This window comes from Sorex fumeus, unplaced genomic scaffold (genome assembly GCF_029834395.1).
Source record: "Sorex fumeus unplaced genomic scaffold, SorFum_2.1 ptg000199l, whole genome shotgun sequence".
NCBI lineage: Eukaryota > Metazoa > Chordata > Mammalia > Eulipotyphla > Soricidae > Sorex > Sorex fumeus.
The window spans coordinates 363,967-380,872 of record NW_026606256.1 but is presented as its reverse complement, the minus strand read 5'-3'; the positions used below and the strand labels follow the sequence as shown (position 1 = coordinate 380,872).

General features: G+C 63.4%; 1 protein-coding gene across 2 annotated transcripts in view; it reads right to left on the bottom strand.

Annotated features, from left to right (window-relative positions):
- Positions 1-203: 203 nt before the first annotated feature.
- The window catches only part of COL26A1 (collagen type XXVI alpha 1 chain), a 91,498-nt gene continuing 74,795 nt past the window's right edge, over positions 204-16,906 (bottom strand). For both annotated transcript variants that reach the window (XM_056108196.1, XM_056108197.1), the window contains exons 4-13: positions 7,601-7,662; positions 6,515-6,662; positions 5,507-5,605; positions 4,828-4,956; positions 4,008-4,091; positions 3,814-3,866; positions 3,202-3,237; positions 2,543-2,590; positions 1,305-1,389; positions 204-382 (exon numbers count right to left, since the gene is read on the bottom strand). In XM_056108196.1, coding sequence (XP_055964171.1) covers positions 231-382; positions 1,305-1,389; positions 2,543-2,590; positions 3,202-3,237; positions 3,814-3,866; positions 4,008-4,091; positions 4,828-4,956; positions 5,507-5,605; positions 6,515-6,662; positions 7,601-7,662 — 896 coding nt within the window. In that variant the 3' untranslated portion in view covers positions 204-230. The remainder of the gene's footprint in view (positions 383-1,304; positions 1,390-2,542; positions 2,591-3,201; positions 3,238-3,813; positions 3,867-4,007; positions 4,092-4,827; positions 4,957-5,506; positions 5,606-6,514; positions 6,663-7,600; positions 7,663-16,906) is intronic.

The following is a 16,906-nucleotide window of genomic DNA, read 5'->3' as shown; positions in this document are numbered from 1 at the left end:
CTCCAGAGACCAGGGTAGGGGCAGGGGCCTCAGGCTGGCAGGAGGGGCCCGGCAGAGGCGCCCCCATCTCCCAACCCGCAGCCCGCCCTGTGAGCGTCAGCGGCCCCAGGGGCGCTGAGCCCCACGGCCCTGGGGCGCTCCAGAGCGCGGGGCTGGAAGATCGGGTGGGAACCAGGAACAAGGGCTGGTCCTCGGCCCGGGGATCTGCGTATTGCTGGGCATCGCGGGCCTCACTCGGACCCACGCACGCGCTTCTGCCCAGGCTCGGAGCCCAGCAGGGCCGCCAGGGAGCCGTCAGGGGTCGGGCCGCCGCGCTTTGTCTTGAGGCCGGCACGCAGGGCCGCGTCCTGGCCAGAGCCGCCGTCCGGAGAGGCCAGGGGGTCTGGAAGGAGAGGGGAGGGCGGGCGGTCAGCGTCGGGGGTCCTCAGGCACTGGCCAGAGACAGAGCATGTGTCTGGGAGGGCGAAGGAGCAGCCACCGTCTGCTATGACCCCCCCCTCACACCCCCACCCTGCTCATCTCCGTTCATTCCATCCAATTCCTTCATTCCTTGGGCTGGAGCGATAGCACAGCGGGTAGGGCGTTTGCCTTGCACGCGGTCGACCCGGGTTCGATTCCCAGCATCCCATATAGGGTACCCTGAGCACTGCCAGGAGTAACTCCTTGAGTGCAGAGCCAGGAGTAACCCCTATGCATTGCCGGGTGTGACCCAAAAAGCAAAAAAACAAAACAACAATTCTTTGATTCATTTTCCATTCTTTCATTCATCATTTCACCTATCCATTCATTCATTCACTCTTTTTTGGGGGGAGGGCACCACATCCAGTGGCACTCCGAGCTTACTCCTGGTTCTGTGCTCAGGAGTCCCTCCTGGTCGTGCCCAGGGACCGTCAGAGGTGCACGCAAGGCCAGTGCCCTCCCTGCTGTGCTGTTGCTCAGGGCCCTCCAGTCCTTCCTTGCCCTGGCCCCTCCTCACCAATCCTTCATCCCTCCATTCCCACACCCCTCCCCCTCCTTCCCGCCTCCTCCCCCTCCCCCTTTCCTCCCCCATCTCCCCGGGTTCACTCACACACTCATTCATCCATTCAGTTTCCAACAAACGCTGAACCAGACTCGAGCACAGGCCCTGAGGGTGTCAGTCCCCCCCCAGCCCCGCCCCCGCCTCCACACCCCACACCCAACCACTGGAGACAGCTGGAAATCTCCGTGGTGTGCCTCGCGGGGCAGGCAGGCTTCCTGGAGGAGGAGGGCTCCGAGCCGGGTGCCAGTGTCGGAGGTTGGCACCACCGGGGCCCAGCGCTCACCGTGGATCCCGATCATGTGCTCCAGGATCAGTACTCGCTCCGCCAGGATCTTCAGTGCCTCCCGTAGCTGCTGCACTCCCTCACCCTGGCGGAGAGAGGGGCCCCTAGGGTCAGGGGGGGCAGGCAGGGCCCTCCTGAGCCCAGATGGTGGGGCCACTTCCGCCTCCTCCCTCCCTCTAGCACAGTCAGGGCGGGGTTTAGACTGACAACCTGGAGCTCAGAGAGGGCAGTGAGTGGCCTGGGGTGGCACAGCCTAGCACCAACTGGCTTCACCCCAAAGCTACTTTCCGGGGGAGGGCTGAGTCACCCCTTCTTGGCTCTGCCCAACTGCGGGAAGGGAGGGAGCACCATACCCGCCCATGCACGGGCTGGGCCAGGAGCACCGGGAGACACACGGCTGTCCTCAGAGCAAAGCTGCCCGGCGACTCTGAGCACTGGGCCCAGGGCACCTCCGAGGGCGCCTCTGTCTGAGGGGAGGCAGCTCTTGTGAGGACATTGAACAGACTCAGCTCAAATTAAGACCCGGGAAACCAGGGCGGAGCGACCAGACATCGGGGAAAGTGTCTGCCTGGCACCTCATATGGGCCAGGGGTCACTGCCAGGAGTGATCCCTGAGCACAGAGCCAGGAGTAACCCCTGAGCACTGCCAGGTGTGGTCCGATATGCCAAAAAAAAAAAAAAAGACAAAGGAGACCCAAAGGCCTCATGGAGGCCCCCAGCCCACCCCAGGGCCCTGCCACCGAGGCCATTTTCATGTGAAGGCCCCAGCCAAGCCCCTGCCCCTGGGTGCTCTTGGGAACTGGGGGGTAGGTCACCAGTGCTGGCTCAGTCTTCCCCGGGATCTGCTCCAGCCGCCTGCTGCCTCCTGAGCCCATCCCAGCTCTGTGGCACCAGCCTCCTCGCCCAGCTCCAATCCCACAGGGGCCTCTCAGATGCCTCTCGCTGCCTCCTCAGCACCAATCTCCACTGACCTTCTCTGGGAAGCCCCTCTGAGCACAACACTCCTGCCCTCCCACCCCCACCTCGGGAGTCCCCACGGCCATATCCTCCCTTTGCCCCCTTCTTGCGGGCCCCTGTGGGTGCCAGGCCTCACCAGCCACCCCCAAGCAGGGAAACCCCCTATCTGAGACCCTTTCCAGCCTCTCGGGCATGGTACCCCTTAAAGCCCCCCAATGTCCCCGGGCCAGGACCCCCTTATTCCCACACAGGATGAGGGGCGTCGGGGCCCAGGGCGTCACCTCTGCAGCCGCCTTCTCCTCTTCCTCCCCTTTCGTGCCAGGCTCCCCCTGCAGAAGGAAGGAGAGTCCAGTTAGGTATCGCCCGGCAGGGGGCAGACTCGGGTTTTGTGTGTGTGTGTGGGGGGGGGGGGACCGGGCCTGAATGGCGGGACAGGCCCAGACCCTAGCACACAGGGCATGGCTGGGGGTCCCCGAGAGTCAGAGCTCGCCAAGACTGAGTGGGAAGCGGTGGCACCAAGGATGGAGGAAGTTGGTCTTGGGCTCCTCCAGGTGTGGCTTGGGGGCTCACAGGCCAAGGCCTGGCCGGCTGTGTGACTGCAGGCAGACGACTTAGCCTCTCTGGGCCCTGACGCCTGACACGGCCCAGAGGGACATGGGTGTCTACAGGAGCACAGCCAGGCCCCTCCCGCTGGGCCTCCAACTGCGCTGGAGCACAGAGCGGGAGCCTGCACCCCCAGGGGCCTCCGGTGAGGGGGGCTCCAGGTCACTCAGGATGTGAGCCCCAGCCCCTTGCCACCACCACAGGCCTCAGGACCCCCCACTTCCTGGGGGTGCTGTCCACCCCCTGCCCTGTCAGCCTGGACCCCCCGGCTCCCCTGGGCCCCCAGCTCCCCCTGGGCCCCCCTCCCTGCCCGGGGCCCCAGATCCCCCACACTCACAGCCAGGGCCGTCACGCTTTGCTCTGCAGCCGGGCCCTGTGGGAAAGCGCGCCCAGAGGGTCAGTGCTCCCCTCCCTCCTCCCCCTCCACTGTGCTCCGGGTCCCCCAAACAGGCGGAGAGGGACACTGGGGGGGCCCTTCCCTGTGAGCCCACTAGGACACGGCAGGACTCACAGACGGATGAAAAGGGAGGGGATCAAAGCAGGCCCAGTGAACCCCGACATGGAGGCACCCCCAGGAGAAGCTGAGGTACCACCCGGGATCCCTGGGACCCCCACCCCAACCAGAGGCACCCCAGATGCCATCAGCGGACAGAACCCAGCCCGGGGCCCACCCAGCCCCCGCTGTCCCCGTCAGAGCCCCCTGCAGCCTGCATGCAGGCACAGAGGGGCACGGGGATCCTGAGGGCAGAGACCACCCACCACACCCCACTGCCCGCCCCTTGTTCTCCTCTGTGCCCAGAACCACCCAGGGGTGCCCCCACGAGGTCACACAGCTCCGTGCAAGACAGGATTCGGGGTTCGGGGTTCGGGAACTGGAGTGCCCATCAGGCCCCTGGGAGCCGCAGGTAAAGGGTCTGTGGGTCAGGGGTGCATCACTGCAGGGCCTTACCTGGGACCCGGGCGCCCCAGGGGGTCCTGGGGGTCCGTGTGGGCCGGGGGGACCTGTCGGCAGAGTCAGAGCAGTCACGGGCCAGGACCCCCGACACTGCCCCAGCCCCACCTGCTGCACCGAGGGCCGCCCCGCAAGGCCCCCTCCTGCTGACCCCACCCCACACCCCAGCCCCCTGCTCCCTCTGCTCTCACCTGGCGGACCTGGGGGGCCCCGGGGCCCCGGGACCCCTGCCAGCACCGTGTCCACGGCGGCCGAGGCCAGCTGTGTGTCTGCATCTGCGGGCAGAGCAGAGCCACCCTGTGAGGGCTCAGCATGGGGAAAGTGCGCTCCCACTGGGTGAGGGTTGCGGGGACCAGGCCACAGTGCCACATCGGGCACCAACTCCTTCCGGAACCTTCCAGGCCCTCCACAGTGCCCAGCCCCTTCTAGGCTACAACCCACATGCCGGCTCTGTGCCTGCTAGGTTCACTCTGTGTCACCTCCTCCAAGAAGTCCACTGGAACACCCCCCCCCACAGAGTCCTTCAGCCTCCATCAGGGCCTCTGGGCAGAGGGGGGTGTCTGTCTAATGACCCCCCCCCATGGTCTGGGTGTTCCACGGGGAGCCAATAGGACAGTCAAGTCCATAGGCCCCCAAAATGGGGGGAAGTCCTTCCAGAGACACTGGCAGGGGACCCGGAGCCCTGGGGGTGGTCAGAGGCCTTGTCTGAGGGGGGCTCTGAGCCCCCAAAGCTCTTCATAAGCACAGTCTGCCCTGCCCTGGCATCCCCCAGCCCCAACATCCTGTCTCAGAACTGAGGTTAATCCAGCAGCTTCCAGAACCTTCCCCCGACAAGCATCATGCACCAGCCCCTAGGGAACCCTGGAGCAGTGGTGAGTGGGGGTCCCTGCCCCATGCAGACCCCCACCGGGCAGGCCGGCCAGGTGTAGGAGATATGGGGCCTGGCAACCACCTTGGGGAACCCCCAGACTGACGGTGCCCCAGGCCCAGAGGACCGACCCCCACACTCACTGGCCTTGTCCGCCGGCTGCAGGGAGTAGAGGACACCGTGGGGGCTGCCCGCGGGGCCAGGGGGGCCAGGGGGCCCGGGGCGCCCCATCTCCCCAGGAAGTCCGCGGGGCCCAGGTGGCCCCAAGAGGCCTGTAAGGGGGAGAAGAGACATGAGGCGGGGCTGCAGCACGAGGGATATGGGGGGGCACGGGATGAGATATGGGGTGTGGGAATTTGAGGTGTGGGGCAGGGTGGGGGTGTGTGGACTGGGGGGCACAGGCTGTGGGCACGAGGTGTGGGGGGGTTCAGAGGACAGGACCCGAGAGGGGGTCGCAGGTGCGACTCCTGAGGGGTCACAGACCCCCTGAGTGTGAGAATACGGGGATCTGGGTTTGAGGGAAGCAGGGAGTCCCCCAGCTCTCAGGACCCAGGGGGGACACTGCACCCCATGACTAGACATGTCAGCAGGTCCTACCAGGGTGTCAGCCAAAGCCTGAGACCAGGGGATCCTCCAGGGACCAGCGGATCCCACTGTGATCAGGGGATCCCTCGGGGATCAGGGACCCCTCAGGACCCAGCAGCGTGGGTGTGGCTGGCAGGGAGGTCTGTGCCCCTGGCTGGCAGTCCCCTCCCAGCTTTCGAGGGGTGCAGGGCCGCCCCCTCCCCAGGGGCAGAGTCCAGGGAGGGTCTCCCTCCTTACCTGGTGGCCCCGCGGGGCCTTTCTCCCCCGCCTGGCCCCGATCCCCCTTGGAGCCGGGGGGACCAGCAGGCCCTGGAGCTCCTGTCTGCCCGGGGGGCCCTGGGGAAAGATGAGGCAGGCTGAGAACCGCCCCTAGCCCCCAGTTCCACAAAGGGGGAAACTGAGGTTCAGAAAGGGCAGCTCCTGCTCTCCACATCCTGCTGCCTGAGAAAAGGCCGGGAGAATCAGAGGGGCATCGGGACGGGGACCGACGGGAGGGGGGGTGGGGTCCCGAGAGGGGAACCGGGCGGGGACACGTCCACCCCCCTAGCCTTGTCCGCGGCGCGCAAGGCTCCATTTGTGTGGAGCGAGCGCCACCCGGTGGCCACTCCCTGGAACTACACGTTCCCTCCGTAATCCTGACGGGAGCCGGCGCAACTTGACCTCACGCCTGACCTCTCCGAGGCTGCAAAGGTCTGAAGCCCCTGCACCAAGCTCCGTGACCCGTATACGATCACAGGGACCCCCTATACCTCTCCCCTGGACCCCCACCACGGCGCCGAGTAGACTCTGGGCCGGGGCTCAGCTGCGCTGGACAAAAGCTGCAGACCCGGTGACCAGCACAAGCAGGTGACCAGCACAAGCCCGTGACAGCCCCGTCTGTCCCCGCCCTGCAGGTGCAGCTGTCCCTCCCGCGCCCCGCCCGCCCTCCCCTCTCCCCTCTCCTCTCTCTCCCTCTTTCTCTCCCCCTCCCTCTCCCCCTCTAAACGCTAGCAGTGGAAGGGAGTGTCAGTGTGCGAGCAGGATTCTGGGGTTCCCAGAACAGGCCTGGAGTGGGGGTGGCCACGGCCCAGCCTTCATAGTATGGGGTCAGGAGACCCTGTCCTCCCCATCCGGGAGCCAAGTGAGGCTGGGCAGGGCTGGGGGCCAACATGTGGGGGCAGCGGTAGACCCAGGGCGACAACAGGTTCCAGCGAGCACTGTGTACAGAGCCTGCCCAGCACACTGCCTCGGGTCAGTCCTGCTCACCTGCCGGGCCCGTGGGCCTCCTGCGGGGCTGTGCCAGGGGGATGGCGTCGGGGAGGAAGTCCTCGTTCCAGGGCGGGGGGCTGCCCTGCGGGGCCGGCAGGTCGTTGTCAGGGCCCGAGGGTGGAGCGGCTGCCTCCAGCAGGATCACCTGCGCCAGGGAGACAGGCGGGCAGGGGTGAAGCGGGGTAGGGAGGGCACCCCTGCTGCAGGTCACCCCAGGACCCTTCCTATACCAGGGCCTTGTGGGGGTGGCCATCCTCATCTCTGTATTCTTCTGAGGACCCCTCACTGGCTCCTTCCCAGACCCTCCACAAGAACCCTTGCAGGGAACAGACAGAACCAGTGGGAGGAAGGAAGGGAGGGAGGGAGGGAGGGAGGGAGGAAGGGAGGGAGGGAGGGAGGGGGGGAGAGAGAAAAGGAGGGAGGGAGGGACGGAGGAAGAAAGGAAGGAAGGAAGGAAGGAAGGAAGGAAGGAAGGAAGGAAGGGAGGGAGGGAGGGAGGAAGGAAGGAAGGGAGGGAGGCAGGGGGAAGAGAGAAAAGGAGAGAGGGAGGGACGGAGGAAGGAAGGAAGGAAGGAAGGAAGGAAGGAAGGAAGGGAGGGAGGGAGGGGGAAGAGAGAAAAGGAGGGAGGGAGGGACGGAGGAAGGAAGGAAGGAAGGAAGGAAGGAAGGAAGGGAGGGAGGGAGGGAGGGAAGAAGGAAGGAAGGAAGGAAGGAAGGAAGGAAGGAAGGAAGGAAGGAAGGGAGGAAGGAAGAAAGGGAGGGAGGGAGAAGGGAGGGAGGGAGGGAGGGAAGGAGGGAGGGAGGGAGGCAGGGAGGGAGGAGGCAGAGGCAGAGGAAGGTGGGAGGGGCAGGGGCGGGAGGGGCTGCGTCCCCCCACTGCATGTCCCTCCCACCTGGGCTGCTCTGGTCAGTGATGCTTCTGCTGCTGCAGCACGACCCAGCCTGATGGAGGAGGCTCCCAGCTGGCTGGGAGGAGTGCGGGGGCAGGGGCAGCCGTTCCCTCCCTCCTCTGAGACTGGCCTCTGTCTGCCCTTCCCACCAACCCCAGAGAAGCCCCAGCCCCGGGTTCCGGGTGCGCCTGACCTTGGCCTCCAGTGTGCTCAGCCTCTGGCTCATGTCCCTGAGGCGGGTGCAGTTCATGCATTCTGAAAGAGAAGGGCGGGAGCAGAGCATGACGGGGCACCCAGACAGACCTCGAGCTCCAACACATGCTTCAGGGCCTCATCCTCAACGCCCCCTCCTCCAGCCAGCTTGCCTGGACTCAGCACTTTGGAGCCAAAGTCCGCTTTGTGCAGCTGCAGCTCCTGGGGCGCCTTGTCAAAGGCCCTGGAGCAGCTCAGGGCAAGGGCCCACAGACCTCAGGAAGGGGTCTGAAGCTGTCCAGGTGTCCACAACAGCGCCCTGACCTTGGGGACCAGGGCATGGGCTGGTAAGGGTTACGCTGGGGCTCTACAGTCATCCTGGGACACCAGAGCCAGTCAGGCTGGGTGCAGTCAGGGAAGGCTGCTTGGAGGCAGTGGCATGGGAGGGAGGGAAGGGATGCACTGTGATTGGCCAGGTTGGTGGAACAGAGGGAGCACTGAGGCCAGAAGAGGAAGAGAATAGGTGAGGGCTGCTGAGGCTGGGGCCCCCTCCCCCCCAACTCCCCTCCCCCACTTTGACCTCCGACCTTTCCCCAACCATCCCCTCACCCATGGGGACACGCCTGGTCCTCTCGCCTGGTCGCCTGGTCTTCTCGTGAGCCCCTTAGGGACGTGGTATGACACTGCTGAGCTCGGCCCTCCTCCCTCTCCCTCCTCCCTCCTCCTCCCCCCACTCACCCCTCCTGGGGGCACATAGGAGTAGGAGGGAGCCCACCCCACCCAGGGAACATCTGGCCTGTCGGGGGATTGTTGGGGAGGTGGGCAGAGGGTCCCTGGGCTCCCGGGAGCTGTTTCTGGAAAGCGCTGGCCCAGCCCAGTGTGCTCTGGCACTGGGCGCCCGTGGCAGGAGGTGTGAGGGGGGAGCGAGGCCGTTGCCCTCCTTCCTGCACCCTTCCTGGCTGGCACTCACTTGGGGCCGGGAAGTCTTGTGGCTTCCGGGACCCCCTGACGCTTGTTCAACATTCTCCACCCCTGGCACCGGCTGGCCCTGGGAGCCACATTTCCTGCACAGATGCCGAGTCAGGAAACCGAGGCCCAGGGGAGGCACGGGAGCTGGGCGGCATGTGGGCGCCTACGCGCGCCCGTATGTGCATGTCTGCCTGTGTGTGCACGAGGGCTGGTGTTCACGCATGTTGACATGCGTGTACATGTGTGTATGTGTGTGTGCCTATGTATGCATCTGTGAGCGTGTATATGCATGTCTGCCTTGTGCACGAGGGCTGGTGTTCACACATGTTGACACGTGTGTGCCTATGTATGCATGTGTGAGCATGTATGTGCGTGCCTGCCTTGTGTAAGAGGGCTGGTGTTCACGCATGTTGACACATGTGTACGTGTGTGTGCCTGTGTGGGCACGTCTGCATGGATGGACATGCCTGTGTGCACGTCTGTGTGGGCTTATGAGTTATGTCTGTGTAAGTATACCTGTGTGCATTTCCATGTTGCACAGTGTGTGTGTGTGTGTGTGTGTGTGTGTATTGGGCATGCATTGCTGTGTGTCTGTGATCACATGTGTGCACACATAGGTGTGCATGGGAGTGCCTGTGTGTTACCCATGAGTGTCTATATGTGGCCTGTGGAAAGACAAGTGTCCATCAGTAACTCATGTGACCTGAGAGGGTCCCCATGCCTCAGTTTCCCCATCTGCCAGAGGGCTGACACTGGATCAGCCTGTGACTCTCTGGACCACGCACTGAGTCTCGGATCCCCCAGGGGCTCTGGGTTCGGGGGGGGTGCTGGACACAGGTGAGCCCAGGGCCCAGCTCCCTCCGACAGTGGTCTCGGGGGGATGTGTGGGGTCCCCAGCAGACCAGGTGTCCCGAGGAGCCCCCAAAGTCAGTGTAGACCAAGCCTGGCGGGGCTTGGCGGACCCTCTGGGGGCAGAACCAGAGTCAGTTGTGTCAGGGCAAGCGCCTTCACCCCTGCACCATCTCTCCTGGCCCAGGATACACTTTTCTTTGGCCGGGAGTGGGGAAGGGAGCGGAACGCCCCGTGGTGCTCTGGAGCTCCTCCTGGCTCTGCACCAGGAATCATTCCTGGGTGGGGGGCTTGGGGTCTCTGTAGCATCCTGGGGATCAGACCCAGCGGCCATCAGGCAACCTCCCTCCCGGGGCTCTGCGGCTCTGGCCCAGGAGACACTTTTGTTTGTTGGTTGGTTGGTTTCGGGTCACACAGAGGTTGCTCTTGGCTCTGCACTCGGGAATTACTCCTGTGATTCCTGACGGTGCTCCATACGGATACTGGGGAGCAAACCGGGTTCTCTCGGACCCCAGAAGACACTTTGATAGAAGCAGAATGGGGCCCGGCGGTCTCAGGAGCAACATGGGGACTGTCCACCAGGGGGAGCCAGCAGAAAGACAGAGACAGCAACGTTGGGGCAGGATCAGCAGGGCGCCGGGCAGGTCCCCCAGGGTCCCCCCTCCCCGTCCCGTGCCCCACCTTGCCCTGACCCTGTCTAGTGCGTGAGATGAGACGGTTTCCAACTCGGGACTGATCCCCAACATTGCCTTGGAACCCCGAGCAGCCAGGAGTGATGTGAAGTAACTGGGCACCACCAGGTGTGACCCCCCCAAACCAAGTAAAATAAAATGTATAGGCAATGCAAGGGCCACAGAATAACCAAGGCAGCCTGGAAGAAAAACAAAGAATAACCAAGGCAGCCTGGAAGGAAAACAAAAGCAGAAGGCTAATGCTTGCAGAATGAAGACCCATTGTAGAACTGTAATGGTACGTAGTATTAGAACTATGTTATATATTAGGCACTCAGAGTGTAAGGACAGACAGACAGACCCACACGGGCAGTCAGCTGAGTGATAAGACCCAGGCGCAGTTTTGTCAGGTGAGGATAAGTATTTTCCGAAAAGGTGCTGGGCTCTCCCCATGGGAAAGAAAGATGCAGGAATCGGCCCCGACCATGGTGACCGGAGTCCAATTCTAGAGGGAAAGTAAAATTAAACGTGGAACCAACACAGCACTCAGAGGAAGGGGAGACAGAAGTCAGGCGGCTGACTCCCTCGCCTGAGAATAAATAAGGGCTTCTCAGGACACAAAAACGTACCAACACCAACAAAAACTGTCCATGGCATAGGGCACATTCGAGCTAATTTCCTGGGGTGGAGTGCTAGTCTGGCAAAGAAGGCGTTTGCCTTACACGCAGCCCACCCCGGTTTGAACCCCGACATCCCACACATAGGGCCCCCAAGCACCACCAGGAATGATTCTCGAGTGCAGAGAGCCAGGAAGAACCCCTGAGCATCGCCAGGTGTGGACCCCAAAGTAAAAAAAATAATAATAAAACTAAATTAACTTAGTTTTACCCAGGACACATTAAGCGTGTGTCAGCGAGCAGACGATTCTAGAATACACACCCATAAAATGACACATTCGTGGACAAATTCTCTGCAGAGAGGCGCAACTCAGGACAGGGGGGTGTGGAACGCAGCAATGCCAAAGGTGCCAGTGCCCAGGGCTGCTTGTGGGCAGCGGCGAGCCCCTTCCCCCAGGGCCCAGCGGTTGCCTGGCATTGACACCCACACTTTAAGCGGTTCCGCTTCTCTGCGCTGAGCTTCACAGTGGGCGCCGCTGGGCTCACGGGTGACCCCTGGTGGTGCTCACTGACCGGATATGGAACCGGCACTGACCAGGCCCCAGGGAACAGACCTGAGCCCTGACTCTGCAAGCCGACACACACTTTTTTGTTCTATTGTATTTGTGTATCATTCCCGGCGATGCTCAGGGGTTACTCCTTTCTCTGCGTTCAGGAATCACTCCTGGTGCTGATCAGGAGGCCACCTGGGGTGGCGGGGATCGAAGCCGGGTCAGCCATGTGCCAGGGAAACACCCTCCCTGCCCCACACATGCACTTTTCAGACAATTCTGGGGGTCCAGGGCATGCCTCTGTGAGGGCAGGACACGGTACGATCGGAGCCCCGGTGGGTCTCTGGCACTGTGGGTCCCGACACCACCTGGTCTACCGCTCACAATAATCTTACTAAAGAAAAAGGAGTGAGGGTCTGGAGCAATAGCACAGCGGGTAGGGCGTTTGCCTTGCACGCAATTGACCCGGGTTCGATTCCCAGCACCCCATATGGTCTCCTGAGCACCACCAAGGGTTATTCCTGAGCGCAGAGCCAGGAGTAACCCCTGTGCATCGCCGGGTGTGACCCCCCCCCAAAAAAAGAAAAAGGAGTGAGTGACCGTGAGGTGGCCCTGGAGAAGCTGACCAGAAGCTCACTGCCCACCCAATCTGGCACCAGGAAAGAGCCGGCTTCACCAGACGGGCCTGGCTGGGAACGGGGTGCTGACCCCAAATCAAACCACAGTTTCCCACCAACGGCATGGCAGGTGGCAGGCACACAGGGTGGGGCAGCCCAGGCTGCCAGGATGGTATGGCCTCGTGAGAGACCCAGAGGATGCCCGGCTATGCACTGCTGGTGCCAAAATTACTGTCCAGGTAGGTCTCGCACACAGGTGGGGCAGTGTATGGGAAATGTGCCCAGGCCCCCAGACCAAGGGGCCTGCAGCTGGTCACCCCATGGAGCAGCCCTGCCTGAACCCTTCTCAAATGCCAGAGCAGATGGCAGGCCGACTCCTGGCTTCTCATTTTGTTGTTTGTCCGCTTCTGGGCAGTGCTCAGGGCTGACTCCCGGCTCTGTGCTCAGGGACCACTCCGGGGAGTGCTCAGGGCTGACTCCTGGCTCTGTGCTCAGGGACCACTCCAGGGAGTGCTCAGGGCTGACTCCTGGCTCTGTGCTCGGGGCCACTCCGGGGAGTGCTCGGGGCTGACTCTTGGCTCTGTGCTTGGGGACCACTCCGGGGAGTGCTCAGGGCTGACTCCTGGCTCTGTGCTGAGGGGCTACTCCTGGGAGTGCTCGGGGCTGACTCCTGACTCTGTGCTCAGGGACCACTCCGGGGAGTGCTCAGGGCTGACTCCTGGCTCTGTGCTCAGGGACCACTCCGGGGAGTGCTCAGGGCTGACTCCCAGCTCTGTGCTCAGGGACCAGTCCTGGGAGTGCTCGGGCTGACTCCTAGCTCTGTGCTCAGGGACCATTCCGGGGAATGCTAGAGGCTGACTCCTGGCTCTGTGCTCAGGGACCACTCCTGGGAGTGATCAGGGCACCCTGTGGGGCACCAGGGATCAAACCCAGGCTAGCCACGTGCAAGGCAAGACCCCTCCCCGCCGTACTCACTTTAGCCCCTGTTTGTTTGGGGGCCACCCCAGTGGTGCTCCCGGCTCTCTCACTCCTCTTCCCTGGTTGCTGGTGCCAAAGTCCCGGGGGTCTGGAGGAGGAGATGACCCCTCTGAGGACAGGGGTCAGTTCCCCCAAAGTCGCAGACAGCCACAACCCAGCGGGGCGGGGTGCAGGAGTTGATGGCGGGGCTGGCCAGCTGGACCGGGAATCCCAACCCAGTGCTCCCACCGTCCCCTTCTCTTTCAGCTCCTGGGGGCTCTGGTCCTGGCAGACACGCACCCTGACAGCCGCTCACCTCGGGAGCCCAGAGTGTCCGTGAGCAGATGGCAGTGGCAGGGGGAGGGCAGGGGGGGTGCCCCGAGGTCCTGCCAAGCAGCACGGGCGCTGGGTGTGGCCTCAACAGACACGGATGGAGTTTTAAGGGGTGCAGGTGTGCAGGGGAGGGGGGTCGGGGACCTTTTCTGGAAGGTTCCTTTGACACCAAGAGAGGAGCCCAGGGACTCACAGACCCACCTGCTCGGTCAGGTCCAGCCGGCCCGGGCTGCCAACGGCCCTTCTCTAGCAAAGCCCCAAGGGCCAGCGGGCCTGACCACAGCCAAGTCTGAGCTCCTGGGCTGCGTTAAACTGCGGTACTGAGGGGCACCTTGCTGACGGCTCTATGGAGGTGTCGGGGGGACGGGGGGATGTGTTGGTACCGCCAGGAGCCCCTAAACGTGCAGGTCGGTTCCCCTGGCAGCGTACCACCTCGCCGTTCTTGGGGAGAAAGTTACAGCGGGAGTTTGTGCAGGGATGGGGGTGGGGGTCTTAGCTCCTGGCAGGCTCCCAGGAGCGGGCGTCCAGGAAGACCTGTGGCAGGGGCGGGATCAGCCCTTCCCTTTGGGGACCATGACAGCTGGGCCCGGAGGCGGAGGCCTAAGGCCGAGGCATGTCCCGGGGAAAGGTGGGGTCCAGAGCCCCAACCCGCCCCACGCTCCCCCTGCCCCATCTCATCCCTGGCTGTGGAGTAATGATGGAAGGGTTTGGGGGGCTGAGGCAGCTGCCCAGCACGCGGATTGGACTAAATGCCACGGAAGACTCATCCAAAAATGGTTCACTTGGAGCCAGAGCGTAGGGCAGCGAGCGGGGAGGGGGGGAGGGAGTGCTCTGGGTCCAGCCCCGACTTATACTTTTATTCTTTTGGGGTCTCACTGACGATGCTCAGGAATCGCTCCTGGTGGGCCTGGGGGACCATGTGGGATGCCAGGGATTGAAACCAGGTCAGCGACGTGCAAGGCAAACACCTTCGCCACTGTCCTATGGCTCCGACCCAACATTTTACAAACGTGAGCTCCATCTCAGCAGCAGCGTGAGATAAGCCCAGGGAAGCCCAATCCACAGACGGCAGTCAGCGAGGCACACATTGGCACGTTCCAGGGCCTGTCTGCGGCCCTCGAGACCTGGGGAGTCCTTGAAGAGCCAGGACCTGGGGAGGGCTGGAACCCGGGAATGCTGGAACCCGGGAATGCTGGATCCCGGGAATACTGGATCCTGGGAATGCTGGGACCCAAGAATGCTGGGACCTGGGAATGCTGGGACCCGGGAATGCTGGATCCCAGGAATGCGGGATCCTGGGAATGCTGGATCCCAGGAATGCTGGGACCCGGAAATGCTGGGACCCGGGAATGCTGGATCCCAGGAATGCTGGATCCCAGGAATGCTGGGACCCGGGAATGCTGGGACCCGGGAATGCCGAGACTCAGGGAATACTGGAACCCCGGGAACACCAGGACTCAGGGAATTCTGGATCCTGGGACTGCTTGGACCTGGGGAATGCCAGGATCCCGGGAATGCTGGGACCCAAGAATGCTGGATCCCAGGAATGCCAGGATCCTGGGAATTCTGGTACCCGGTCTCTGTCTGCACAACCCTGACGTCCATCCAGGGCGCTGGTGGTTATTACAGCCGGGCTCCAGCAGGTGGCAGTCGAGCGCCTCGAGGAAGGGCGGCTTCTGGGCACAGACGTGAGCACCGCGGGGGACGGGGCTGCGGTCACGCAGGGGGCGGCGGGGAGAGGCGGATGAGGTGTCCGCAGAGACACGAGCAGAGAAGAGGGGCTGGGGGGCTCTATCTGGCACCGTGGGGCGGAAGGATCCGGAGCTGGGGGGGGGGGCCTTGAAGGAGGGCTGCAGAGTTGCACGCTGGTCCTTCCCGGCGCAGGGAGACTGCTAGGGGAAACTGGGGGGTGGGGCGGGGCGGGGGTGAGGGTCGGGGGAATCCAGGCGAGGTTCCTGGGGGTGTCTGGACCTAAAAGAATCCCCAGAGCATGACCTCCACTGGAGTGGCCAGCACTCAGCCCCGGGAACCCCACAGACTCTGCGGTGTCTTGGAGGGCGACGGTGAGAACTGGGAGAGCACCCTCCTTGCAGGGAGGTTGTGAGGCCAGCATGCACCCAGCCCTCTGCCGGGACGACACCCCAAGTCCTGTGCGCCCCCCCCCAAAACCTTTAAATACCCTCCTTCTCCCCACACCCGGGGAAACAGAGCTCCTTTCTAGAGGGAAGAAGTTTATGTTTCTGGCTGGACACAGGTCCTGCTACCCACAACCCTGAATGCATTTGCAGTCTGAATCCCAACTAGTGCAGTGAAAGAAGGGAGCCGGAGCGACAAGACAGGGGAAGGGCACTTGCCTTGCACGCAGCCAACCCGGGTTGGATCCCTCAGCACCCCATTTGGTCCCCCGAGCACTGCCAGGAGGGATCCTGGAGCACAGAGCCAGGAGTAACCCCTGAGCAGGGCCGGGTGTGGCCCCCAAAAACTGAAGGAAGAAGAGAGGCCGGGGCCCTGCAGGCTGGAGGCGGAGACCCCGCGCCAGTCCCAGGCGGTCCAGCACAGACCGCCCAATCTGGAGACCCCTTCTCAGCTCCCTGGAGCGGAGGCCCGAGGCGGGGGCCGGGCGGTCGTGTTCTGAGAGCCCCCACCCCCACACCAGCTTTGATTCGCAGCCAACACATGCTTCTCTCCAAGTCGAAAATAAAATAAAATAAAGCCTGTTACAGAGCGAGGCCCTCTCCTCCGGCTCATTTTAATGTGGTTTTCGGTGCGGCCGCTCCGCGCAGGCCTCGCGCGAACATGTGCTTGCAACATGCGGGTCCAGGGGGGAGCCCTCAGGCGGGGCTCAGATCGGGGGAGGGGACAGGCTGCGTCTCGGGTCGGCCAGAAAAGCAGCACCCTAAGCTGATTCTCCTGACTTGGGGGGTCCTTGGAAGTGGGATTGGGAGGGAGGTAGGGTCCCGCGGGGGATCAGCGAGGGTCAGGCCTGACCAATCAATGCCCTGTGGTCTCAGGAGAGTCTCTCTCTCAGGCCTCGGGGCTCCTCCCCTCCATGAGAAAGTGCCTGCACTGTGGCCCCCAAGGCCACTGGCCTCCCGTCTCAGACACAAGCTTCCCTGGAGATTGTGATGTCGGTGCCACTGAGTGGGGTCCGAGGGGTCTGCCCATCCCAGTCTGCTGTTGGGCTCAGCCCTGCTGTGTCCCCCACCCCCAAGTCCACTCACTGGGGACCTGACATCAGTGCCATCAGTGCCCTCTCCTCTGCCCTCTGGGCCCATCCGCGGTCTGGGAGCAAGTCCTGGGCCCCGAGCTCCACCCTCAGAGGCTGGATCCCACCATCCCGAGCCCCCCCCACCCCCCGCCCTGTCTGTGCCCAGGGCCGAAGCCCCTGCTCCTCCAAGGGTCACAAAAGCCTGCGGTCCCAGGGACCAGCCCCAGACCTCGCAGCCAGGGAGCCCCACTCAGCTCCCACTCTTCCCATATCCACCTTCCTTTTGCTTGTGGGTGCCCTATCCATCAGGGCCTCCTGGGCGGGTGCCAGGGGAGCTCCGCGGTTCAGGGATGCCAGAAAGGCCCTGGGGGGGGGGGAGGGACAGGGCACGGACCAGGCAAAGCAAACACAGCATTAGTGGTTTCCCAGAATCAACAGCCTCTGTGCGGCTCTGAATGGGGGTGGGAGGGCGGGGGGACAACAGGCGCACAGGCGTGTCCAGACACGGACATGCACATACATGTCTGCACACATG